Source organism: Sphaeramia orbicularis, chromosome 2, assembly GCF_902148855.1.
Source record: "Sphaeramia orbicularis chromosome 2, fSphaOr1.1, whole genome shotgun sequence".
NCBI classification, from domain to species: Eukaryota; Metazoa; Chordata; class Actinopteri; order Kurtiformes; family Apogonidae; genus Sphaeramia; species Sphaeramia orbicularis.
The window spans coordinates 911,340-939,153 of record NC_043958.1 but is presented as its reverse complement, the minus strand read 5'-3'; the positions used below and the strand labels follow the sequence as shown (position 1 = coordinate 939,153).

At 41.9% G+C, this 27,814-nt stretch overlaps 3 protein-coding genes across 6 annotated transcripts in view; 2 read left to right on the top strand and 1 right to left on the bottom strand.

Annotated features, from left to right (window-relative positions):
- Positions 1–848: 848 nt before the first annotated feature.
- fbxo3 (F-box protein 3) lies at positions 849–16,925 on the top strand. 2 transcript variants are annotated; one of them, XM_030153269.1, is made up of 12 exons: positions 849–1,012; positions 2,997–3,086; positions 3,191–3,354; positions 3,655–3,769; positions 4,063–4,267; positions 5,698–5,743; positions 5,821–5,905; positions 6,002–6,124; positions 7,110–7,225; positions 13,782–13,889; positions 13,985–14,064; positions 15,216–16,925. In XM_030153269.1, the coding sequence occupies exons 1-12, from the start codon at positions 921–923 to the stop codon at positions 15,372–15,374; spliced, it is 1,383 nt and encodes a 460-aa protein (XP_030009129.1). In that variant the 5' UTR covers positions 849–920; the 3' UTR covers positions 15,375–16,925. The 2 variants fall into 2 exon arrangements, with proteins under 2 accessions (XP_030009129.1, XP_030009137.1); XM_030153277.1 differs by having other exon boundaries at positions 851–1,012; positions 15,219–16,925.
- Positions 16,926–17,065: 140 nt separating this feature from the next.
- Positions 17,066–27,814, top strand: part of nhsl1a (NHS-like 1a) — a 34,648-nt gene continuing 23,899 nt past the window's right edge. The window contains exon 1 of the mRNA XM_030152571.1: positions 17,066–17,077. The gene's annotated coding sequence lies outside the window, so the exon portion shown is untranslated. The remainder of the gene's footprint in view (positions 17,078–27,814) is intronic.
- On the bottom strand, positions 17,185–27,598 carry LOC115432230 (myeloid zinc finger 1-like). 3 transcript variants are annotated; one of them, XM_030153115.1, is made up of 8 exons: positions 27,486–27,598; positions 26,310–26,535; positions 24,896–24,992; positions 24,620–24,735; positions 20,954–21,022; positions 20,459–20,701; positions 18,556–19,320; positions 17,185–18,480 (listed from the first exon to the last, which is right to left on the bottom strand). In XM_030153115.1, the coding sequence occupies exons 2-8, from the start codon at positions 26,506–26,508 to the stop codon at positions 18,110–18,112; spliced, it is 1,860 nt and encodes a 619-aa protein (XP_030008975.1). In that variant the 5' UTR covers positions 26,509–26,535; positions 27,486–27,598; the 3' UTR covers positions 17,185–18,109. The 3 variants fall into 3 exon arrangements, with proteins under 3 accessions (XP_030008975.1, XP_030008983.1, XP_030008992.1); XM_030153123.1 differs by lacking the exon at positions 20,459–20,701; XM_030153132.1 differs by lacking the exons at positions 20,459–20,701; positions 20,954–21,022.

The following is a 27,814-nucleotide window of genomic DNA, read 5'->3' as shown; positions in this document are numbered from 1 at the left end:
CCACCCCCTTACCCTTAACCCCCCATTTTGCACATTCACATCAAGGGGTGGGAGTGAGCCAATCAGAGGTGTCAAATAACAAAGTACAAATAATTCAATGTTGAATATTGGTCAGAGTGGTTATTGTTGGTTGAGGTTGAAAAATCAATGCTGATTCAGGTTTTATTTACAGATACGTTTCAACGTTTAAAAAATGTTGTTGAATCAGTGTAGAATGTAGAAACAAAGCTGTCGTGTCTGTTTATAGCGTCACTGATGGCTGCTGATGATGTAAGAAGTCTGTCAAATAGCATATTATAAGGCCTTAGAGACGCTAGTGGGAAGGAGGAGCACTTCTAATAAGACATTTAACTATTACAGTTACTTTGAAGCTGTTTAATTACTGTAAAAATCTGGCATTGTCAGTCACTACAGGCTGCTCCAGGTGGAATTTACTTAATTTGGACTCTGTAGTAAATGAACTGGTCTAGAGCGTGAACAGGTTTAGCTTTTTGCTGAGTCCATAAACTAGCATTTCTTGTTGTCCTGTCCTTTTCTGTCCAAATTTGGTCACTTCTAGCAAACAAGGAAACATACAAATTGCTAATCATTGTCTTCAGAACGGTATTCTAAACACTGAAACATTAAAAAACAGACAGACAAGAGAAAATGTCTGAGGAGAAATCTGAATTTAATTGAGGTCTCTATCAGCAACATAATCTCGTGAGATCTTGCAACACAAATCTCGTTTGAAATAGCCACAAAAAAAAGCAGGAAAATAAAATGACTGATAATTATGGTAGAGTGATTTTAGTTAAATGTGGTATTAGTGGATAATTATTTTATCTGCACATTATTGATCTACAACGCTGACCACGCCCCTTCCGGAAACAGGAAGTGAGGTATCTTCGTAAATAGAGGATCTTTGTGGAAACCTGACAATGGCCGCGTCCATGGACATCCAGATGGACCAGCTCCCTTCAGACCCACTGCTGCACATCCTGTCCTTCCTGAGCTTCAGAGACCTCATCAAGTAAGTTTAGGCATTGGCGAGTAAACAACTGAGCCGGAAGTAAACAACAGTGCCCGAAGTCAACAACGAAGCCTGAAGTAAACAAGCTAACCGAGGCTAAAAACAACTCGGAGCCCGTTTCCTGAGCACCGAGCCGCCGGGTCGGAGCTAAATACTGTTCCCCTGTCCTAACAGAACTCACCACCGTCCGGCGCAAACACAAAGTCTTAAAACCAACCTAAACAGGAGCTGAACCGGGGTGTAAAGAGCCGCGTTTCACCGCTAGCACCGGCTAACAGTCTCACGGCTACTTATCACTATGTTACTCAATTCCAGCGGAGAAATGAAGCTAATGATCAGTTAATTAACTCAAGCACAGACAGTATAACTGATAGAAGCAATACTAACATATACGCAGTCAACGAACAAAGTCAGTAAAGTGACGAAACGAGCTACTTTTAGCTCCAGGAAGTAGCCTGCTAGGTTAGCATATAGCTGCTATATTTTAGTGAATTTTCTCATAAAGTTTCTCAAACTGAGTCAGTAATCTGAACACAGTGAACATTGAGCTCAATAACATGTAGCAGGTGTCTGGTTAAGCACCGACTTTTTACAGCCTGCGAAAACTAAACCAGATAGACTTTGGTTAGTTAGCGCTAGCAGCGGCTAAGCTAACCTTTGTTTACGTTTGTTAGCTGGATATGCGTCATTACGAGTGGGTTTTACTCAGTGCTAATGCGGATTCTTATGCAGAACTGATAGTTTTGTTTTATATAATGAACTAAATTAACCCACCATCTGCGACCATAGAATGTTGCTTTCGTCCAATGAGTCAGTAATTCAAGAATGTTTATTGTCATTATCTGCAAATAACGAAATTTTTCCTAAAGGTAGGTATGTTTCTATCCTAATAAAAAAGAGAAAATATAAAAACACTCAAGAATTAGTGTATCAGACTATGTACACTGTATATAAAAAGAAATGCAAAATACAGTATGCCCAGTCCATTTCCAAACAGTATGTGCTGGTCAGATGCAATTATGCAATATTGTGTGGAATAAGTTAGTAATGTGCAAGTGGTTCACAGTCCCAGAGCAGTTGTAGAGTCAGTTTAGTGCAGGACACAGTTCGATGGGGGTGGGTTAGGGTTAGGGCACTGGTTCCCAACCTTTTTTGGTTCTTGACCCTATTTTAACATCACAAATTTGTGGCGACCCCAGACATTCAAAGCAGAGACATTTTTTTGCTAAAATTAATTTGTTTTTGATCATGTAATAGTTCTCTATACTATGTTGCAAATAAAGGTTAATTTTAGATAACATTTAGTCTATATAATGTATATTATTGCGGACAGAGGCAGTAAAGTCAGGTGTAGATTACTGCACAAAGTAAGAATTTTATTTTCCTTGGTCAGGATCTGTCCAGTCAGTCCAGCTGTGATTTACAAGGAGGACAATTAATACTGAACAAACAAGAACTGAAACTATAAATTATGAAAGAGCTGCAGCATCTGAAACTGACCACAATGAACATTTGTCAGATAAACAGAACCACAGTGCTGCAGTTTCACACTCACAGTTTGTCATGTCTGTAAGGTTTGTGATTGTCTCTGTCAACTCACCATATATTTTTTATTAGTATGTTTGGCTTTGTTTTCAATTTCTAGAAATTTCAGGCGACCACATGTTGGGTTCTGACCCCAAGGTTGAAAAACACTGGGTTAGGGGGTGTGATGGCTTTCACAGCTCTGGGGGAAAAGCTGTTTCTGAGTGTGGTGGTGTTTTTATGGGGTTTTTTCTACCATTTCCCAGAACGAAGTGGTATGAACAGTCCAATAAATGCGGCTGATGTTAATGATTGTTGTGATTCAGTGGTTGTGTGTGTGTTTGTTGTAGATAGATTTGCTGATCGCTCTGTGTGTGTGTGTGTGTGTGTGTGTGTGTGTGTGTGTGTGTCATGGTGGAAGCTGCTCGGCCTCATGCTGATCTCTGTTGTGTGTCTGTAGTTGTAGTTTTGTGAGCAGGAGGCTCAACGACCTGTCCAAACACAACCCTCTGTGGAAGTCGCTCTGCTCCAAACACTGGCTGCTGACAGAGTGAGTATGACCTCCGACCCGGGACCGAGACCAGGCCCGGGTCTGAACCCAATAGTACATCAGCTGGTACGTAAAGTCGTCACAGTGGAACTCTGTGTTTTCAGGAAAGAACGTCTGCAGAGCGGAGAGTCCTGGTTTAGTCTGTTCAAGCAGTATTACAAAGACCTGGGCCGCTACATCCAGTACTACCCGGTCCTGAAGAAGGCCTGGGAGCAGCTCAAGAGCTTCCTGCAGCAGCGGTGCCCACGAATGATTGCATCGCTCAAGGGTAAGACCAGCACAGGACCAGGCTTAACCTCAGGACTGAGTCAGGTTCACCTCAGAACCAGGTTTAACCCCAGGATGGAGTCAGGTTTAGCTCAGGACCAGGTTTAACCCCAAGTCGGAGTCAGGTTCACCTCAGGACCAGGTTTAACCCCAAGTCGGAGTCAGGTTCATCTCAGGACCAGGTTTAACCACCAGACTGACTCAAGTCTCTGGACGTAATGTGTGTTGAGACTCCAGTAAAATCCGTTTTAGAACCAAAAACTCAACAATAAAAATCTACTTCTGTGTTTGTGTCCTGTAGAGGGCGCCACAGAGGTGGAACTGAATGACATCGAAGCTCAGATTGGCTGCAGACTTCCAGAAGACTACCGCTGTTCATATCGAATCCACAATGGACAGAAACTGGTGATCCCAGGGTGGGTGTCTGCATGGACCATGTGACAATGACGTGACGTAAAATCGATAAATGACCCAACAAGACCCAAACAATAAGACCCAACGAGACAGAAACAATAAAAGACAGAATGAAATAAAAATAATAAAAGACCCAATAAGACGAAAACAATAAAAGACCCAAAACAAAAACAATAAATGACCCAAAACAAAAACGATAAAAGACCCACTGAGACAAAAACGCCATCATTTTCGGTGTATTGCTGTCGTGGATGTGACGGTGCAGTGGCGTCCTGGTTTGTCTTTGTGTCCTCAGCCTGATGGGCAGCATGTCCCTGTCCAACCACTACCGGTCCGAGGTCCTGCTGGACGTGGAGACGGCGGCCGGAGGCTTCCAGCAGAGGAAGGGCATGCGGCGCTGTCTGCCGCTGACCTTCTGCTTCCACACCGGCCTCAGTCAGTACATGGCCCTGGAACCGGCCGAGGGACGCCGCATGTTCGAGAGCTTCTACCCGTGTCCGGTGGGTGTCCATGTCCACGTTGGACCGACTGTCGGACCTACGCGGTCCACCACGTCCTGTGCATCATTTTTCTCAAGTGTTTTGTGTGTTCAGTTTTTGTTGCTACATGATGTTGAGTCTTTTTTTGTCATTTTCGTCTTTTCGTATCATCTTTTGTCTCGTTTTCCAGTTGTTGTTTTTGGCTTTTTTTTTTTTTACATCTTGTAACATTTTTCTTTTGTCTTTTTCGTCGTTCTCATCTTGAGTCTTTTGCATTATTTCTGTCTTGTTCTGTGTAGTTATTTTCATTTTGTTGTGTTAGTTGTGTCTTTTTGAATCTTTTGTCTAATTTTTGTCATTCTTTTGTTTTTGTCATTTTTAGGATTTTTGTGTATTGCGTTGTCTTTTGTGTAGTTTTTTCCATGTTGTGTTCTTTTCCTTTTGAGTCATTTTCCTCTTGTTTTGTCTTTTCGTCTTGTTTTTTTCATTGTCTTTATGTTGTGTAGTTTTTGTCGTTTGCATCTTGTATGGTTTTTGTGTCGTCCTGTTGTGTCTTTTTACATTGTTCTCATCTTGAGTGTTTTGCATCATGTTTGTCTTTGTCTTGTTGCATCTTTTGTGAACTATGGTTTTTGTTTAGTTGTGTTATCTTTTGCCTTTTTTTCATCTTTTGTCTCATTTTGTTTATGGCATCGTCTTCATGTTGCATATTTTGTGCATTTTTTTTATGTCATGTCATTTTTGTTTTGTATTGTTTTCATCTTGTCATGTCGTCTTTGTCTTGTTTTTGTCTTGTGTTTTTTCCATTGTCTTTGTGTTGTGCACTTTTTGTCGTTTGCATCTTGTCGCATCGTTTTTCTTTCATCCTGTTGTCTTTTTTCAGTGTTCTCGTCTTGAGTCTATTGCATAATTTTTTGTCTTTGACTTGTTGCATCTTTTGTGTGATTATTATTATTTTGTTGTGTTTTCTTTTGCTTTGTCTTTTTGCGTCTTTTGAGTCTTTTTTGTCATTTCATCTTTAGTGCTTTGTGTTGTTTTTGTCATTGTCATCATTTTTGCTTATTGCATCATCTTCGTGTTGCATCTTTTGTGTGTTTTTTTTTTATATCGTGTCATCTTAATTTTGTGTCGTTTTCATCTTGTTGCATCGTCTTCATCTTGTTTTCGACCTTGTGGTTTTGTTATTGTTGTTCACATCTTGTATTGTTTTTGTTTCATCCTGTTGTCTTTGCACATTGTTCTTTTGTCGTTTTTGTCTTGTTGCATGTTTTGTGTAGATGTTGTGTTCGTAGCATTATGTCTGATGTTTGTCTTTGTGTCTTGCACCTGGTTGTCATCGTTATTGTCGTTGTGTTGTTTTTTTGTTGATTTGTTTGCGTCGTGTCCGTCTGTTTGTTGACTCAGATGTCGTACACCTGTGTTTTGTGTCTCACTCTTTCTTCTTCTTTCAGGACCAGACGTCTCAGGACCCGTCGTCCGTCGACATGTTCATCACAGGTCGGTCACGTCCTCTAACTCGTACGATGCACGACGCGCTGTTCGTTTGCGTTACGTTGTGCTGTTTGTGCGTCCAGGCTCCTGTTTCTTGGAGTGGTTCACCACCTACGTCCACAACGTGGTGTCGGGGGAGTTTCCCATCATCAGAGACCAGATCTTCAGGTAGCGCCAGCGCTTCCCGTCCGGATCAAACCCGCTCAGGTCTGCGTTGTCGTTCTGTTGTGTAGCTTTGTCGTGTCGGTGTGTTTCTGTGTTCAGGTATGTTCACGATAAAAGCTGTGTGGCGACGACCGGGGACATCACCGTCTCCGTGTCCACCTGCTTCCTGCCAGAGCTGTCCTCCGCCCACCCCCCCCACTTCTTCTTCACCTACCGCATCAGGTAAAACCGGGTCTCCGTGTGTTTCCTTCTTTAGGACTGGTTTTCTCTCTTTACATGGAATTGTCTCGTGTGTTTTTTGTGTCGGACTGATCTCATGAAATCGAGTTGTATGTCACGCCAGTTCTTATTGCATTTGGCGTGCTATACGTACGCATTTTTTATCCTTTCACATGTTATTCAATGCCATTTGGTGGCATGTCAATGTACGCCAAGATCTCTGGTTTACATATCCGGAACTGCTAACCCTAACCACTAATTACGCTAGCCGCTAATCACGCTAACCACTAACCCTAACCCCTAATCCTAATCCTAACCCCCAACCCTAACCGCTAATCGTGCTAGCCACTAATTGTGTGTTACCTTACGCAGCGTGAACATATACGCGGAAAGCTTATAATGCATACAGATAACACGCTAATTAAAAGTGGCGTGTTATCTGTACGCAATTCATGATATCACGTTGTTTGTGTCGTTTGTTTTTATGCGTCTTTTGTATTGTTTTCATCTTGTCTTTTGTCATTAACATTGTTTATGTCTTGTTGCGCTTTTTACGTTGGTTTCATCTCGTCACAATTTTTGCGTCACTTATGTTTTATCGTGTCTTTTGTGTTGTTTTCATCGAGTCAAATCCGTGTTGCGTCTTTATCGTTTTTCTGTCTATTGTGCTGTTGTGTCTCGTTGCGTCATTTTTGTCTTATTGCGTCTTGTATGATGTCGAAGTAAAATTTTTCTTTATTCACAGTCATATTGTTTTCCTGTGTTTTGTGCTGTTGCATCTTTTGCATCATTTTCATGTCAAATTCATTTTCGCCTTGAGTTGTTTTCACCTTTATTCGTTTTAGTCTGGAGTCTTTTTTGTCTTGAGTAGTTTTTCATCTTGTCGTGTTGTTTACCTCTCGTTTTGGCTGTCTCACCCGTCTTTTCCACCTGTTTGCTGTGCACATAAACGAGGCCTAATGATCCTTTCCGGTTTGTTTCCTTTCAGAATAGAAATGTCGAGCAGTGCTCTACCCGAGGCCGCCTGTCAGCTCGACAGCCGCTACTGGAAAATCACCACCTCAGACGGCAACGTGGAGGAAGTCCAGGGCCCCGGCGTCGTCGGTACGTCATCACGTTAGAGTTAATTTTTCAATTTAGTTTTAGTCTTGTGTCAGAGTTCCTTATTAGTCTTGGTCATATTTAATCATTCACATATCATTTTTACCTCCGCCAAGGAGGTTATATTTTTAACGGCGTTGGTTTGTCTGTCTGTCTGTCCGTCCATGTGCAAGATAACTAAAAATTTATGGACGGATTTGGATGAAAATTTCAGGAAATGTTGATACTGGCACAAGGAACAAATGATTACATTTTGGTGGTGATCGGGGGAGGGGGGGCACTGATCTGCCTTGGTGGAGGTCTGTGCTCTCCGAGTGCTTTTCTAATTAGTTGGTCATGTTTTAGTCAACTAAAAGTCTCAACATTTTAGTTTAGTTTTGTTATGTTTTTTTTTATTTCAGGGATGATTTTTGTTTATCATTCCAGTTGAATTGTGTTCCACAGTTAAAATATTGATTAAATGTCATAATAACCTGAATGAATTGAATTGAATGAATCAGGAATGTTCTGTTTGTTTTGACAAAATTTGATTTAGAATCACCAACAAAATTGAAAAAAAAAAGTCATTAAATAATCCGACTCTTCCAGCTACAGGCTCTCAAAGCTGAGCAGACACAGGATAAAATACAAGTGGTTCCAGGGACAACAAACCCCGCCCCTCGCACGTATTGTAGTTTATTTTGGCATCGATCCAGTTGATGTCATCATGTCTGTGTGTGTGCTGATGTCAGACACAAAGACAGCACAGACACATTTCGGCCATTATAAGTAAATGGGGAAAAAAAAGACTTTAAAAATTCATTAAAAATTTTAACTTTGACCGATTTTTCCCAAAATGTAATCACATCTATTCTGGGTCACTGGCAGTCTATAAACCCAATTTGGTATGAATTCAACCAATAGTTTTGCTGCTAAAGTGTAAACAAACAAAGAAACAAACGGAATCAAAAACAATACCCCTCACCTCCCCTTTGAGGGGCGGGGCAATAATAAAACCATAAAAGGACAGACCTACTGTCGACCTAAAATACAACCGATCTACATGTTGGGTTCGGTTCTGGGCTTGAGATTACAGTAGAACAAATACAGTTTAGTTCTGAACAGAAATAATGTATCACCAAAACTAGAATAGACCCACTGTTAAGAAAAATTCATTATGAGATGGAGGTGTAGAAAAACAAATGTGTCTTTGAATTAAGGGTTTTAAGTGAAAACATAAACACAGCAAACACCTGTAAACATAACCGTCATGAGCAGTTATCATCAGCCCCGGTCGGCGGCTCACGGACCCTCGGACCTCAGATCCAGTTCTGAGTAAAGCTGTCCATCAGCTCCCAGTTACATGTCTGTATGTGAACTGATACGACCGACACTGTCTTCGTCTGGACAGGGGATGTTGTGTTTCCTCTGGTGTAGACGAAAACGAGGAGGGAGTTTTGTTACCCCCCACCACCACCACCTCCCAAAGGGGAGGAAAGGGTATTGTTTTTGGTTCTGTTTGTTTGTTTGTTTACACTTTAGCAGCAAAACTATTGGTTGAATTCATGTAACTGGTGGTGTCGGACTCTGCGTTGTGTTTTTTAAGGATGAGACCCGCACGTACGACTTTGAAGGCAGTCTCCGTTTATTGTTTTTTTTTTCCGTTCTTGACAAAAGTAGCATAAAACAAAAACTTCTGGTCAGCGATCCCCATAAAACATGCCCCTGCACAAACCGAATGATACGGAAATGTGTTCCAGCACATCATAAGCACCTCATACAGTTTGAACTAGCCAGTTCATACAAAAAATCAAATCAGCAGAGGCTAAACCAAAAACTTTCCTGAACTGCACGGCTGCTTACCTCTCCCACAGAGATCCGGAACAAAAAGGAAGAGGCAAAGGTGCGAAACTCCAGCTGTAGTGGGCAGTGTCACACCACAAATCACTCACTGGGGAACAGGCTCAAATTAAAAGTTCCACATACTGACTTGGAGGCCCATAATGTCAGGTATTAACCAAAACAAACGAAAATAAAATGAACAGATTTTGTGTAATTTTAACAAACAATACACAATATCATCTACATGCCCACACTGCTGCGAAATAATTGACCCTGTTACATTCAGACCAAATTGGGTTTAGAGATACCAGTGACCCAGAACAGATCTGCTTATATTTTGGGAAAAGTAGGTCAAAGTTCAAATTTTTTATGAATTTTTAAAATGAAGCCAGCGGATTATCCCACCCAGGTGCAGGACTAAACATTTCAGACTCACCTTTATTCCAACCACCATCAGACTGAACAACAGCAGCTAGGACTGAACTACATCCTGTTCTAAGCAGGTGTTGCAACTGTCAGCGTCACTTACACACTTCTAGTCACCTACTGCACACTTCTAGTCACCTACTGCACACTTCTAGTCACCTACTGCACACCTCTAGTCACCTACTACACACTTCTAGTCACCTACTGCACACTTAGTCACCTACTGCACACTTCTAGTCACCTACTGCACACCTCTAGTCACCTACTGCACACCTCTAGTCACCTACTGCACACTTCTAGTCACCTACTGCACACCTCTAGTCACCTACTGCACACCTCTAGTCACCTACTACACACTTCTAGTCACCTACTGCACACTTAGTCACCTACTGCACACTTCTAGTCACCTACTGCACACCTCTAGTCACCTACTGCACACCTCTAGTCACCTACTGCACACTTCTAGTCACCTACTGCACACTTAGTCACCTACTGCACACTTCTAGTCACCTACTGCACACCTCTAGTCACCTACTGCACACCTCTAGTCACCTACTACACACTTCTAGTCACCTACTGCACACTTAATCACCTACTGCACACCTCTAGTCACCTACTGCACACCTCTAGTCACCTACTGCACACTTCTAGTCACCTACTGCACACTTAGTCACCTACTGCACACTTAGTCACCTACTGCACACTTCTAGTCACCTACTGCACACCTCTAGTCACCTACTGCACACTTCTAAAGTCACCTACTGCACACTTCTAGTCACCTACTGCACACCTCTAGTCACCTACTACACACTTCTAGTCACCTACTGCACACTTAGTCACCTACTGCACACTTCTAGTCACCTACTGCACACTTCTAGTCACCTACTGCACACTTAGTCACCTACTGCACACTTAGTCACCTACTGCACACTTCTAGTCACCTACTGCACACCTCTAGTCACCTACTGCACACTTCTAAAGTCACCTACTGCACACTTCTAAAGTCACCTACTGCACACTTCTAGTCACCTACTGCACACTTCTAGTCACCTACTGCACACTTATAGTCACCTACTGCACACTTCTAAAGTCACCTACTGCACACTTATAGTCACCTACTACACACTTCTAGTCACCTACTGCACACCTCTAGTCACCTACTGCACACTTCTAAAGTCACCTACTGCACACTTCTAGTCACCTACTGCACACTTCTAGTCACCTACTGCACACTTCTAAAGTCACCTACTGCACACTTCTAGTCACCTACTGCACACTTCTAGTCACCTACTGCACACTTCTAAAGTCACCTACTGCACACCTCTAGTCACCTACTACACACTTCTAGTCACCTACTGCACACTTAGTCACCTACTGCACACTTCTAGTCACCTACTGCACACCTCTAGTCACCTACTGCACACCTCTAGTCACCTACTACACACTTCTAGTCACCTACTGCACACTTAATCACCTACTGCACACCTCTAGTCACCTACTGCACACTTCTAAAGTCACCTACTGCACACTTCTAGTCACCTACTGCACACCTCTAGTCACCTACTACACACTTCTAGTCACCTACTGTACACTTAGTCACCTACTGCACACTTCTAGTCACCTACTGCACACTTCTAGTCACCTACTGCACACTTAGTCACCTACTGCACACTTAGTCACCTACTGCACACTTCTAGTCACCTACTGCACACCTCTAGTCACCTACTGCACACTTCTAAAGTCACCTACTGCACACTTCTAAAGTCACCTACTGCACACTTCTAGTCACCTACTGCACACTTATAGTCACCTACTGCACACTTATAGTCACCTACTGCACACTTCTAAAGTCACCTACTGCACACTTATAGTCACCTACTACACACTTCTAGTCACCTACTGCACACCTCTAGTCACCTACTGCACACTTCTAAAGTCACCTACTGCACACTTCTAGTCACCTACTGCACACTTCTTGTCACCTACTGCACACTTCTAAAGTCACCTACTGCACACTTCTAGTCACCTACTGCACACTTCTAGTCACCTACTGCACACTTCTAAAGTCACCTACTGCACACTTCTAGTCACCTACTGCACACTTCTAGTCACCTACTGCACACTTAGTCACCTACTGCACACTTCTAGTCACCTACTGCACACTTCTAGTCACCTACTACACACTTCTAGTCACCTACTGCACACTTCTAGTCACCTACTGCACACTTATAGTCACCTACTGCACACTTCTAAAGTCACCTACTGCACACTTATAGTCACCTACTGCACACTTATAGTCACCTACTGCACACCTCTAGTCACCTACTGCACACTTCTAAAGTCACCTACTGCACACTTATAGTCACCTACTGCACACTTAGTCACCTACTGCACACTTCTAAAGTCACCTACTGCACACTTATAGTCACCTACTGCACACTTCTAAAGTCACCTACTGCACACTTCTAAAGTCACCTACTGCACACTTCTAAAGTCACCTACTGCACACTTCTAGTCACCTACTGCACACTTAGTCACCTACTGCACACTTCTAGTCACCTACTGCACACTTCTAGTCACCTACTACACACTTATAGTCACCTACTGCACACTTCTAGTCACCTACTGCACACTTCTAAAGTCACCTACTGCACACTTATAGTCACCTACTGCACACTTATAGTCACCTACTGCACACCTCTAGTCACCTACTGCACACTTCTAAAGTCACCTACTGCACACTTCTAGTCACCTACTGCACACTTCTAGTCACCTACTGCACACTTCTAAAGTCACCTACTGCACACTTATAGTCACCTACTGCACACTTCTAAAGTCACCTACTGCACACTTCTAAAGTCACCTACTGCACACTTTACACTTCTAGTCACCTACTGCACACTTCTAGTCACCTACTGCACACTTCTAAAGTCACCTACTGCACACTTTACACTTCTAGTCACCTACTGCACACTTCTAGTCACCTACTGCACACTTCTAAAGTCACCTACTGCACACTTGCTACTTTATCATTATTATTATTATTGCTATTTTTGTCACTTTAGCCACTTTAAGATAAGATATGCCTTTATTAGTCCCACAAGGGGAAATTCCGTTCTTTAAAGGTGTGGGAGACTTTTGTGACCAGTTTTTGGTCAGATCTGTCAAACCTCAGTCATATTCTCAGTGTCACGAGTCTGTGATTATTCACCTGAATCTCTTGCATTATGGTGAACAGTTTCTTCGTGCCATCCACCTGAAACAAACTGTGTGTTTTCATCCAGAGCCAGGAGGGAACTCGGGACTCTTCAGAATTTTGTTGGAACATGCATTGTGGGAAATGGAGGCTGACAGCAGCAGCAGCAGCCTCCATTTCCATTTCCCACATATGATATTATATGGATGAAAAAAACATGCACTGAAACGTGGAAACAGCTGGAGGAATATGCACAGAGGGGAAGGGAGCTCCTGCCGTTCCGCATCGTGTCTGTAGCAGCTGCAGTGAGCCGGTGTTTCCCACACTGCACGTCACAACAAAATTCCTCAGATGCCCGCGTTCCCTCCTGGCTCTGTTTGTAAACATATGGTCTGTTTCTGGTGGATGGCACTCAGAAACTGTTCACCATGATGCAAGAGATTCAGGTGAATAATCAGACAGACGAACAGATTCGTGATACTGAGGATGTGACTGAAGTTTGACAGATTAGATGAAAAATTGGTCACAAAAGTCTACCGCACCTTTAACAAACTTGTTTATATTGTTTATATTTTATCTCTTTATTTTTCTATTGTACTGACACATACTGTCTTGTGCTGCTGTACACACTTGAATTTCCCCCTTGGGGGATCAATAACATGTATTTTATCTTATCTCTTATCTTAAATCTTTTTTTTTTCCATTTACTTTTAATGGGATGAAATTTCAAATGTCTATAAAAACATCAATTTTGTTTTAATTTACTTCAAACTTGGCACATATTTAGAGGCAGTTGATGTGACATCAGCACACACATACACATGATGACATAAAATAAGATACATAAGTGCGAGGGGCGGGGTTTGTTGGGCCTGGAACCACTTGTTTAGTTTTTATTTCATGCAAAACATTTTAGCCTCGTTTTTATTCATCAACGATAAGGCACATTCACAGTCTGTGTTTTTAGATCATCAGTGCAGTGTCATCATGGGAAAAAGGGTCGATGACGGACATATTTAGTCTAGTCTCGTCTGACGAAATTAATACTGCGTCACATGACCTCGGCCGCTCTGATCGGCAGACACCGGCAGCTGATTTGTGTGTTGCTTTGTGCAGGAGAGTTTCCGGTCATGACGCCTGGGAAGGTCCACGAGTACGCCAGCTGCACCACCTTCTCCACCCCGTCCGAGTACATGGAGGGACACTACACCTTCCACAGGCTGGGTACCCACACTTTTACCACGCACCTGTAACCACCGCAGCCTTTTACAACCGCTCCAATTAACCAGCGCTGGTGTTGTTGTGGTGTTTGTCTTCAGCCAATAAAGAGGAGGTGTTCCAGGTGGCCATCCCCCGCTTCCACATGGTCTGTCCTCCCTTCAGACAGGTCGTCCCATCGGTAAGACATGCACCACAGCCTGAAGTCCAGTTTATGCCGTCATAGTCCTCGGTAGGGACGGGAACGGATAAGAATTCAGCGATTCCAGTTCCATTATGTTAGTTCCACATGACTTCATTTACATTAACTCTTCTACATTTGACACTGGATTGGACCAAACCTCATAAAAGGTTGTAGAGGTGTAGTGAAAGGAGATGAAGTCAGACATGTAACTGTAATATAATAGTAGTTATTCAATAGGATCCAAGATGAATATGTTTAAAGTGGGCTTCAGTTCAGGATTGGAAATGGGTGGTGGAACTATTGTTATTTATTTACAACCTGCCAGAGTCCAGTATATAGAAATAATATGACATGTCAATTCATTCCTGATGAATGAAGACAGAAACATTGATGTTTACCTCAACAAAGCACCGTGAAATGAAAAGAAGAGGCATCAAGTGTAAAAAGACAAAGATGATTTATAACTGAAATAAGGTTAAAGATGAGACAAAATGAAAACAATGTAAAGGAGACTTTCAGAGGCAGTTTAAATGAAGATAAATGTAGATCTGTTGGAAATCATGAAGCATTTTACTTTTCGTTTACTCATATGAGGTGTTTAAGAACATATCCTACATTGCCTGTTTGAGGCATTTAAGGACGTGTTCTGAATCGTATAAGGTGTATAAAAACATGTCCTGAATTGTACGATTCATTTAAGAGCATATTCTGTGAAGTACGGGGTGTTCGAGGACACGTCTTTAATCATATGAGGCATTTAAGAACAAGTTCTGTATGATGAGGTGTTCAAGAACACATCCAGAATCATATGAGGCATTTAAGAACCCATACTGAATCGTATGAGACGTTTAATAACGTGTCCTAAATTTTACAATTCGTTTAAGAGCACATTCTGAGTTATATGAGGCGTTTAAGGACACGTCCTGAATAATATGAGGCGTTTAAGGACACGTCTCTTATGGTGTTGGGCTGTAAAAGTTTCCATCCCTGCTCATCATGAGTCTCTTTGCGTTTTTGTTGTTTTTCTTCTCCTGCTGGTGTCCGTCCCGTTGATGCTCTCGTGCTGTTGTTGGTGGTTTGTCAGACGTGGGCGTTTCCTGTTGTTAGCGGTTTGTCAGACGTGGGCGTTTACTGACTGTGTCTCCCAGCAGAAGGCGTCGACCAGCTTCACGCCACGCATCGACAACCGCCACGACGACTACGATGACGACAGCGGCGATTTCTGCGGCGACGGCGATGACTTCGGTGACCTCAGAGGAATCAACATGGCGGCCTTGGAGGGCGCCTGGTGCCCACGACACATCTGACGCAGGGCATTCTGGGACGTGTAGTTCCACACAGACCCACCTTCCAGCCGCCAAATGATTTACACGAGGATGTGACAGAGAAGCTGAAAGTCTAGTTATTTTGTGTTGTGTTTATCGGCTGCTGCAGTGGCTTTTATAGATGTAAAGACAAAGACCGGCGCCAGTCGAGAGGGAGTTTGAATTCTCCTCCTTTTAACTTCCTGCTCCTGAAGTGTCGCATCAGAAAATATTCGTGGAAGCAGAAAAAAATTACACAAAAAACCTCAGCAATTTAACACAAAAGTCTCCACACAAATGAGATTGTTTGTCTTTTGCAACACATAGTTTATGGAATAACGGCAGATCTGAAGTAGAGGTCACATGATCAATGTTACGACAAACCTTGTAATTGAAATGCACATAATTAGCGTCTTCTTTCTTTCTCTCACGTTTTTGCAGGTCTGGTGTCTTTGAAAAACCAGCACCACTGATGGTATGTTGACACTTACCACATCTCCCAGGGTGCACCTCACCAACAGACCGCTTCATATTGTTTTAGCTACTCATAAAAAACTGACATCATTTCTACACACATCAACACTACTTCCACTCCACAGTATTTTACAGCAGTTTGTAGGATTTAAGGAAAAACATATAAATATGGAAATAAATATAACTGTTAACTTTGGTTTTAATAGTTTAAATAAAAGATTCTGTTAACATTATTTCCTAAATCTGTGCACGTATAACTGTGTTCAGCTTGAAAGCTAACAGCAGCTAACATTGGCTAGTATGCTAGTATTACCTAGCAAGTTACTTCTAAAAGTTATAATAAAAAATGTGACGTTAGACAGTAGCTAATGTTAGCCTGTCTACCAACGGGTCATTTAATGAGTTAAGTCTAACCTCATATTTCATGAAAACCATAAATTACATGCAAAAAGTTTTCTTTTATGTACGCAGTATTGGCTTATTTCATGAGTTCCACTTTGTTTGACATTAAAAACCTGACACTATGAAATTAACGAGATTTTACTTTGTTACTCAACAAGCTAACAGCAGCATGCCTCCCAGTCATGGACACGTATCAGATATTTTAGTTGAACAGACTGGATAAGCTCAGTCAGTAGCTAACACTAACTCTTCCTTACAAACTGTTTATGTACTGAGGAGTTAAGTGTGACAAACAGAAATATTTTCTTAAACTCAACTCTGCTAATTGACTAGAAGATCTAGCCAATGTTAGCAAGTAAGCTAACTCTCAGCTAACATTAGCTAGCAAGTTTATCAGTTCAGACAGGGACAATTACCAAAGAGCTGAAGCTATCTTCCCTAACAAGTCTCCTTTTCATGAGAAGATCGATTATATTAGTGCAATATATTTGATGTTCTGGAAAAACTATGTATTTAATATGTGCATTTTTTCTTATGTTAGCAAGCAGGCTAACCACAGTTTTAAGAGTTCCTTTGTAACATATGAAGATTGAACAAAAATGAGGAAATACATTTGTTAGTCAGAAAGATAACATTAGCTAATGACGACCAGCATAAGCCAAGTTAAATGTCTTTTTTTTTTTTTAATAAGTTTTTGATGCAACACAACAGAAGCGTAGCTCTGTTGGTGCACACTGATGTTAGCATGAACAAGTATCCATACATGACTTTGTGCTCACAACAGTGAAACTTCTTTGCTAGCAAGCTAACAGCAGTTAATGTAAAGCTAAGTTAAAGTTCTAAAGCTAAAATATGTTGCTTTTAAGAAACCATGTAAGTCTTGAGTCTCTAATTAACAAAGAAATTGTAGCTAATCAGTTTCACACACGACATTAGACACTGCAAATATAACATGGATTTATTTAATCAAAAATCATCTGAATCTTCTATTTCCAAACTGATAAAACCAGAGATAACAATGTAAGTAAATGCAACATGTTAATATTAACAAATACAGTCCATTCAATGTGAAGCCCTCAGTTTTGGAATTCAGTAACCATGGCGACGGCTTTCAGCTGCAATAATGTAGCAATGTTCAGAACTCTTCCCCCAGCTCTGATTGGCTACATCTGCCCGACATCAGCAGCTGATTGGTCAGAACAAAAAAAGACCGATTGAATCAGGTCAAGAGCAAAGATGGAGGTAAAAATCGAGAACTGAGGCTCCTCCCACTTCACCTGTCGACACCTGTCAGAGCAGACGTCATTGAGTTTGAACTCGTGTTACATGAGGATGATTATGTTGAACAAACTGGGCTTTTATTTTGGTGAATGTTAAAGATGAATGGTGCTTTTATGTTTTACTTTTGGAGGCGGGCTCTAGTCGACTCGCCTCATCACTTTCTGATGTGATTGGTGCGTTTGTTTTGTATGTTTTGGGTAAATAAATAACAAATATTCATTACCGCTGGCTCATAGTTGACTGGAATCAGGTCTTAATGATGATAAGTAAGAGTTACATTTACAGGACATTTATTTGTGTTTCAGAACCTGTTTCTACTTCAGACTGATCAGCGTTAATGAAACAGAAACTAAAGATAAAAATAATCGTCCAATGGTGGAGTTTAGCGTTGGCGACGGTCAAAACAAGAACCTCAACGTCTGGTTCAAGTCGATGTTTATTAACATTACAGGATTTGCCCGTTTTCACGTCAAACACCTACATGTGTTTTTATCGGATAATCTTGAGATTTGTTTCTTCGACCAAATGTCACATGACCATCAGTTTGTCCGTGGCGTTCAAACCGGTTGAGAGGTGGTTTGTCACTCATCGTCGTCCTCTTCGCCGTCGTCCTCCACTATGACCGCCCTCCCCGTCGCCCTCCTCCGCCTCCTCCCCCTCCTCTCCTCCCCTGCCGCCTCCTCCTCCTCCTCGCGGTCCCCGCCCCCTTCGTCCTCGTAGTCCCCGCCCCCACCGTCCTCCTCGCGGGCGTTGCAGCGGCTGCAGTGTCTCCGGAATCCGCCCAGGAAGTGGGACCTGAAGCAGCAGAAGGGGCAGGCGTAGCGTCCGGGCCGGTGGGCGGAGTGAATGTGCTGCTGCAGACGACTGGGCAGGAAGAAGGAGCGTTTGCAGTCTTTGCAGCTGTACGGCCGCTCCACGTCGTGGTTCCGCACCACGTGGCTGATGGCGAACCCTGCAACACAAGACAACAGGTGAGTTTCAGACACCGTTCACACGTGTACATGAAGGCGGCGGCGGCGCTCGCTACCTCTCAGTTTGGTTTTCCATCCACACATCAGGCAGACGAAGCGGTTGGAGATGAAGCGCACCACCTTGGCCGTGGCCTCCACCTCCTCCCTCAGCATGTCACCGCTAAGCCCGGATGTGGTGGCAGCCGCCGCCACTTCCTCCTCCGCCCATGACCCGTGGCCCATGGCGGCGGCGGTGTCCCGTTTGACAGCCTGCGACGCGAACGCTTTGGGGATGTCGTGTTTGCGTACGACGTGGTTGACGCCCAGAGACTTGAGCTTGTTCTTCCAGCCGCAGATGAGGCAGCGGTATCCGCCCCCTTCGAACAGCAGCATGTTTTCGCCCGGCCCTTCGCCATCCGCTTTGTCGTTGTTCACCTCCGCCTCCTCTTCGGCCTCGCCGCTCCTCTTCCTCTTCAGAGACTCCTCCTCTTCGTCCCCGGGTTTCTCCTCGTCCCCCGCCTTGTCCTTGTCCTCACCGCCACCGTCGTCTTCCTCCTCGGCGTCGGCGCAGTGCTCTGCGATGATGTGCTGGTACAGTTTGGTGAAGTCTCGGCTGGTGAAGAAGCAGGAGGAGCAGTGGAAGAGCCGCGCCGTGCTCTGGTACATGAGGATGTTTCCAAGGCGACCCATCGCAAGGCTGTTCAGCGCCGCCGGGTGGGACGCCGCCATGTGGGACAGCTGGTGGGCGTGGCTCTTTGAGTAATGACCACAGGTGGCGCACTGGAGGTGAGCCACAACCCCGCCCCCGGCCTCACCGCGACTCTGGACCGTGACGGACATGTCTGAGGAGACAAGGAGGCGGAGTTAGAGGGGGTGTGGTCCAGGACTGACTGGACATGGGAAACAGGAAGTTCTACAGACGCAAGGTTAGAGTTAAACATCTGTGGTTTTACAGGAAACATGATAATACATAGAATTACTGGACTGTATTTCTAAAGCACTTCAAAAACAACACAGCCGGCCACAGGGTGAACACAGACCTGAGAACAAATAAAACACACACGAACGGTGACCTGTGGGGAACCACAGGTTCTAGAACCCTGAGTTCTAGAACCCTGGGTTCTAGATGTGGCAGTTCTGATGCTGGGCAGAGCTGACTTTTGGGAAAAGATATGAGTCTATATTTTAAAAGTACTAACTAAAAATTATTTGGTAAATCATTCTGTAAAATTTGAACGACAATATATTAATACGATATCTCGGGACTGAAGTTAGCAAATGCGTCGTTCCTGTTTTTAACTTCATTTCCCATCATGCAGTGTGGTACTGCGCTTCCCGTCAACCGTCATGGCCATAGCAACGTGATAGTAAAGCTACTGTATTCCAAAAGTACTAATATCTCCCAAAATGCTGGTCCTATCAACTTATTTTCAGTAGTTCGCTCCTTGACCATAAATCCATACGTATGACAAACAGTCGGCTGTGGACGGCTTTAGTGATGCCGTCCAGAACCCGTGGACTTCATTCATCATTGTCGATACCAAGGGTGGGATGTTGAAAAGGGGGAGTGTTTTTAAAATCCACATCCCCACCCTGAAGGGCAGCATCCCGGTCCCCCAGCACAGACCGCCAGAGGACAACACTGACCACGCCCATTGTCACCTGACGTGCAAGGCTGCTTCCTGTCCCTCCCCCTAGCAACTGCTTAGCAACATGAATTCAATCAGTCTTTCCTGACTTTAAAGAAAAAAGATATTTAAAGTGGAGATGGGACTGTTCCTCAGCTGTAGGAACCAGATTGACCAGATAAAAACATCTACATTTATCAGAACCACGCAGACAGACAGACAGACGGACAGATGATGTGAGACCTTCCAGTCTAATGTTAAAGATAATTATATTTTATATTGGATTTCCGAACTTGATGGTGTCTCGAGGCATCACTTTCCAAGCGCTGCGTTCTTTCTGGTGATGTCTCACATTGTTGCGCTTGTTGATGTCGTAAGGCATCATCACTTTCTAAGCGCTGCGTTCTTTCTGCCGATGTTTCACTTTGTCGTACTTGTCGATGTGGTGAGGCATCGCTTTCCAAGCGCTGTACTCTATCTGGTGACGGTTCACCGAACAAAACATACTGATGTGGTGAGGCATCGCTTTCCAAGCGCTGCGTTCTATGAGCGGACTTCTTTTGCTGCCTGATTCGGCGCATGTCTTCAGCACGGGCTATAATCAATAAAAAATATTAAACTGATGTATCATTTACACAAACAAATATCATGAATATGTTCATAAAATAGGTTTTACATACATTTAAATACAGTTAAATTAAGGTACTGGTACAAACTTATTTTTTCCCACAAATCTCAGTGTTTTTCTTTTGAAAAATAACCATATGTTTGGTCCCATTTCATTAAGAACTATTATGTTATTAATAACTTCTATGAAACTAAAGATGGCCTTTTACTGGTAAATTACCTTTATTTCGCAGTAGTCTTTGGAGAGGGGTTTCAAGTTGACGCCTTTGCTGCATACATTTGGCATTGTCTAAATTTATGGAAAAGAGAAATAATTCAAATACTGATAATTATCTAACTAGTAATGCAATTACAATGCATTGTTTTTATTTGTATATGAGTGAAAATCTGAAATTGTTTTTAAAAAAATGAGGTGTCTTGTTGCATGCAGTTTGTCTAAAGCAGCAACAGTGAAGAATAATTAAGAACAGTTTCCATCTTTAATGCACAGACAAATTGGAATGTCCTTTTCTTTTCATTTCACTTGAATACTTTTTTCAGAGGCCGTGTAACAAAGGTCCACCAGAACCGATGTGGTGTCCCTGCTCATATTTACATTGCCGACGTTGCTGCCTTTGAGGAGAGGTTTCCATCTGGCGCTTTAAGCGTTTGTATTCCCTATCCTTTTTCCTGCGAGCAGCCAATCCTTGCCCGTGCTTGCGTTTTGGCATGCTTGGATAAACAGTAATCTGAAAGTGAAAAGAAATATGTATTATTTTACTGCTAATTTAAAATAGCCAAATCATATGAAAATAAAATTAAAAAGTAACAGCAGGGTTTAGGATTTCTTGTAATATGATCGAATCAATTCATTTTTCAATTCCGTCTTTTATAAATAAAAATCTGGAAGCTTTGTCATTAAATGTATTTTTTGATCAGCTGAAGATTGTCACCCCTGAAAAGCACAGAGTGTTTTGTTGTTACAAGGATATTTATTTGTTCTGGTAAAAGGACTTCTACCACTTATTAGTCATTGGGGAAAAGGCTGAATCTGTTTGTCATTGGTTATTATTTTTTAACATTTGTATAAAACAAATCTAAGCCATCTCCTTGTGAACTAGTGAATATTTTTAATTGATTTCACACATTACTGTCGACTCTGTATCCATTATATTTGCAACAAGTTCTTTTGTAAATTAATCTTAGCCCAATCAATATAATCATGTTAATTTCTTTTCATAATGTTTGCTACATTTTTGATGAAAATTGAAAGAAAATGAATGTTTAGTTCATTTTTGTTCACATTTTGTGATAATGTTTGGGTTAGAGTTTGATTGGGGGTTTGGGAGCTCGCAAAAAAAAAAAAAAAAAAAAGGTTTCAACTCAGTGGACAATATTTTCTAACAGACACATTCTGAGGAGGGACAGCCATATAAAGAACATGTACATGTGCACATTTGTAAGTTTTACATCAAAATGAGAGGAATTTGCATGTGTAAAAGTATCAGTAGGTTTTGTAACCTTGTATTTGTTGCTATATGAATATGAAATATCAGTCTTTTTTCATTCTCTAAAAACTGTTGTTCTGCAGATTTTGAGCTATAGATACATTTTCTACCTAACCTGTAAACTTCATAATTTAATAAAACACAGCAGACATTGAGATCTCGCAAGTATGAGCGTAAGTAAAAGAGTGAGAGCTTTCAAACAAAAACAAAGTTTGACTCTAGTATGTTTAATTACAGAGAAACAGAGGTTCAAAGTTTTACATATTGGTGTAATTTAACACCGACAGATGAATGCATTTGGTATATTTGGGGGTGGGGGGGGTCTCATGTAGTGTACTCCTTCATTTTTCTTAACACTGTATGGATGTCATTTTTTGGTTTGGAAATGAAGATGAAATAACTCTGTTAAGTTGAATCGTGTAAAAAAAAAATTAAAAAAAATGCCAGAATGGCATTGAGGTTGTTTAACCGTCCACATCCTCCTGTCTGAAAAAACTAGGTCAACATGTGCAGTACAGTGTCCTTACCTCTTAGGATCAAACTGTTGTTTGATCCTTTATGTTGTTATTCAAGCTGATAAGGTGTAAAAGAAGGCAACATTCTTCTGCTTTTCCTTCTCGTAAAATGAGTGATATGAGGTGAATATTCTTTGATGTCAGAAAACATCGTGACGTTTTGTGTAACGGACGTCAAACACCAGAGGACAACACTGACCACACCCATTGTCTCCTGACGTGCTTCCTGTCCCTCCCCCTGGCAACTGCTTAGCAACGGGAATTAAATCAGTCCCTCCTGACTTTAAAAAAGGGAATTTTAAAGAACAAAGATATTTAATGTGGGGATGGGACTGTTCCTCAACTGTAGGTACTAGACTGGTCAGTTAAAAATGTCACAGAACTGCAGACAGACGCTCTGAGACCTTCCAGTGTTAGAGTACAGATAAAAGACTTAAGAAAAACAAGAAAAGCCAACCTCTCACACAGTTAAGAGCCAAACAGAAAAATTGTGTTTTAACAGAGGATTTATGCATTGTTGTGCTGGATTCTACTCTGCCAAAAACTGCTCCCCCTTCCTAGGTCAGCCATGAAGAGGACAATATCGCAGTTATGGGTTTGTTTTTTTTGTCTGTTTAATATTAAAGAATATGCAAACTGTAAAGTAAATAAAACTTTCAAAAGTTAAATCTTGGATACAGATACTGCAGAAAACTACATCATCCGCTGTTGGGGATGCAGTTTTTTGCAGGGAGTAGAATTGAGCACCAGGTACTGCTGAAAACTGCACACCCCCACCCCCTCATCAGAGTAAGTTTTTCGAAGCTAAAAGGAGTGAAATGACTTCAGCAGCTCACATTTGGAGTTTATTCTGGTGTGACAGGGTGAATTTGGTGCACATGGTCCTCTTCATGGCTGACTTAGGACGGGGGAGCTGTTTTTGACAGGGAGTAGAGTTCAGCACAACATGCATGACTTCACTGTCAGAGCGTCTGTCTGTGGTTCTGAGAAATGTAGACGTTTTTAACTGGACAATCTGGTACCTACAGACGAGGAACAGTCCCATCTCCAAAGTGGAGGGGGGTTATAATTTAAGGGGGAAAATTAACTTTAAAATTCACTTAATATGCACGACTAGGAAGGGTTTTTGTGTTTGAGTCAGCGGGGTGAGACTGTGGAACAGATTTAATATAGAGTTAAAGGAACGTCCAAGCAGGAAGGAATTTAAAAGGAGGTGCAGGGATGAGGGAGGTGTTGGGTATGACTGGGGGATATAAAGATGTACAAGTATGTGGTATGAGTATGTATATGTATGTATAGGTGTTTGTGTATACATATATGTAGGTGTATAGACTTGTGTATGAATATGTATTTACATATGTGTTATTGTATTATGTGTTTACATAAATCATATTATATTTGTTCATAATAATATAGAGCCAGAAACCAATTTATTTAATAATAAGTATCAGTCATATTATGGTATATAGTATAGATCTGCTTAGACTTAGAAGGTTATTATTGTTATTACTTATATAAGGAGAAGGGGTGGGAGTTTATAAGTTGTACTTCTTTTCACTCTTTTTCAAATAGGTATTATATGTCTTATGTTTAAGTGTGTTGTTTATTTCCTTCTGTTTTGACATTCATATTCAAAATAAATACATCAATCAGTCAATCAATCCAATTAAATATCTTTGTTCTTTTAAATTCCCTTTTTTTTTTTAAAGTCAGGAGGGACTGATTTCATAGATGAGTTTCAATGTTTCCTAACAACAGTGATGTCGTTAAGATGCACGCACAACTCGGAGGCAAAAACACAAGTCTGTGAACAGTGGCCGCTCACGCATCGCTGCAAAGATAACATTAGATGCAAATGTGCAAACAGATGAGCAGACTACTTACCAGTCACTTGTGAATGAAGGCTCACTAAACCCTCTGCAGCATTTATAGCATCTGTTTCTCCATCATCAGGGTTCCTTGTCACCTGTGACTCCTGACGCCCATTTTTGCGTTGATGTCTGTCAAAATTATATATATATATATATATATATATATAAAATTCTGTATATACTCATGATCTATACAACTATTTAAGTATGATGTTCATACATCTGTATATTTCATCTTTCCATTTTTTCAATACATAAACTTTAACTTTGCCAGTTGTTATAGTTTTACCTTTCAAGCTTTGAGTGTCCACTTGCTGTAACAGCTAATGTTTCTGAAAATACAGAAGGAACAAAGTCTGGACTACCATGGTCCATTGACGCTTTTCCTGGAAAAAAAACATTAAAAATTAAACCTTTGAATGATTAGTATGCACTGAACAGATACACTAGGGTGGTCCAAAAAATTGTTTTCAGATTCTCTGGATTCGAACCCTGCATTTGGTTCCATATCTGGCCAAATTACTTCGGTCCAAATTTTATGTAAATTAATTCCTATTTAGAGGTGTCACAGACAGGTGCAGATGTCTCTATATACTCTAACAGAACCAGCCAAATGAATAAGGCAGATTAGAATAATTTGTAATTTTATTTTCAAAATCAAACTGCAACTCGCATAAAAATGTTCCTTAGAAGGTCCAGCAACCACTGCTGGTTTATTGAAATGACCAAAAATGTTCCTGTGTTCTTTGACAACTTGTTGCCAGTACTGTTTGTGATCTGCATTTTTTTTGTTCGGCTACAGTTGAAGTCTGGAATAAGCTCCGCCCCTCTGTCAGTGACATCATTGACAGCTTTAGTGGAATGCCCAGTTTTCTCCTCCTTCTGAAAGTCTGCATCATCAGCCCAGTCTACTGGAGGAACTGTTCAGAATGTTTGTGGCAGATCCAAAGGTTCAAACAGACGCATGGTGCTGGTGGAGACAAAAGCCCTGATCTGCTTCCCTTCACAATCTGATGGATTAAGGACATCCCAACGCTTTAGTGGAACCAAAGAACCTGCATTTAACATCATGTTGTTGACCATCAGCTGCTTCTGCTCTGGTGTCACACTGGAGTCACAGAATGGACCACAACCAGTTCTACACTGCAGTCCCACAGATGTGGACCAGAGCTGTTCAGGCTGCTTTAGGACACCTGAATGTTCAGACTGTGACAGCTGTTGAAGGAATGCAGAATCATTTGCAGGAGCTTTCGCTGGCGATGGGGCTTCAAAACCATGCTCTGATGTACAGGCTTTGTGCAACCTCTAAAACATCTGCTTTTTCTTCCAAATTTTTTCCTAAATCATCTTTTGAATGACAAAACCTAATGAAGGGTTCTAACTGAGGGTATCTGAAACTATTTTTTTTTACCAGGATTGTTGGACCACCCTAACATACACATACACACTCGTGTGTGTGTGAGAGAGAGGCTTTTGTGATGCCTCACTGCATGTGTTTTGTGTCATTTATGTGTGCCTTCCTGTTCAAGTTTTGGTTTTTGACACAAATTGTAAACAAATGTGACTGTCCACTTCACCTGCTTTACTCATGCTATACTCATTCATTCTCACACAGTTGTTCCTTCCAGTAACTGAACATCATGCTGGGCTTCTCTGACACAGAAAACAGGTTGAAATGGTAGGTGTAATTCTCCAGTTCTTACCAGATCTGAAGTGTGCACTGCACAGACGAGCATTCTTTAGTTCCTCCTCAGACCAGTCCTCGCGTCTTAATGCCTGCAACCACAACTTCCGCCGATTTTTGTGGAAGGGATGTTTACCAGCAGGAATTCTGTAGAAGATTAAGTCTTTCTGTGTGCTCTTTCTATTCTGACAACCCACGGCACAGCAGGATGACGGCATTCTTCCACCGGCAGACACTGTTTACATCTGTCAGGAACATGGAGGAAGCCACGAGACCAACTCAGACTGACTGCTTCCTCCAAGATGCGCGCGCAGCAAGACTTAATGTATGCATACGTCACATTTAAGTGTTTTGTTTATTTATTGTTTTCTGTTTTGACATTCATATTCAAAATAAATACATCAATCGATCAATCAGTCAGTCACATTAAATATCTTTGTTCTTTAAAATTCCCTTTTTTTTTTTTTTTAAAGTCAGGAGGGACTGATTTAATTCCCGTTGCTAAGCAGTTGCCAGGGGGAGGGACAGGAAGTGGGTGTGGTCAGTGCTGCCCCCTGGTGGTCAAACACAGAAGGACATTCAGTAAAATGATGGCTCACAGTCCAACCAGTCCAGTTGAACTACCAAGAAGAGCAATGACCTGGGCAAAGGAGAACCTCCTCAGACAACAGCAGAAAGAACACAGCGTTTGGAAAATGAAGGATCAGAACATCAAAAAGTTCGGAATCACAGCAGATAAATCATCATATTTTCACAGCCCGTAACCCTCAGATGTTTACCATTCACAACATAGGCATAATGGACATCATTTGAATATGCTGGTGGACTCAAGTTCCCACAGATGAAGGAGTGGATTAATGCTGGTAATTTATATTAACTGACCAGAACTAACTGGAACCAGAGCCCATTCAAAAACATGGACATTTAATACAAACACCAGCTGGAACATACACTTGGTTAACGGAACTCAGGCCCGTGTGTTATTTATTCCGAGCAGCCTTTAACGCATCGTTCCGGCTTAGTTTCCGGTCTGGAGCTGTAGTTTATTAACGGAAAACAGGCCAAAAAAAAAAAAAACCCAAAACAAAACACTGCACTTCTGCGTCCATTTTACGAGCCGTGCAACAGATGCTAACAGGCTAACGGTCCGGCTAACGGGACTAACCAGGACTCTTTCAGTGTCTCGTACACTCACTTGCCTCCTCAACCGGATCGGGTTTCCTCCAAAGTACCTGCCCAGACTCAAGCCGCAGCGAAATCGTCCAATATTCATTCAAAAGTCACACGTTTAGATCAACAACATCACAATACTGCGGACAAAAGACGTGAGGTACTGAGTATCGCGAGATCTCATACAGGATCCAAGCTGTTACTGAAAGTATCGCGATGTTTCTGTCAGGTCGAAGTTTGCAGGTTGTCTTCGTTGTGATGTTTTAAAGTGACAAATAATCCACATTTTCACAGCTAACAAAGCAGGAAGGGGTGAGTTTTTAATACGACTGTTTTAGGAAAGTTTATTTCCGT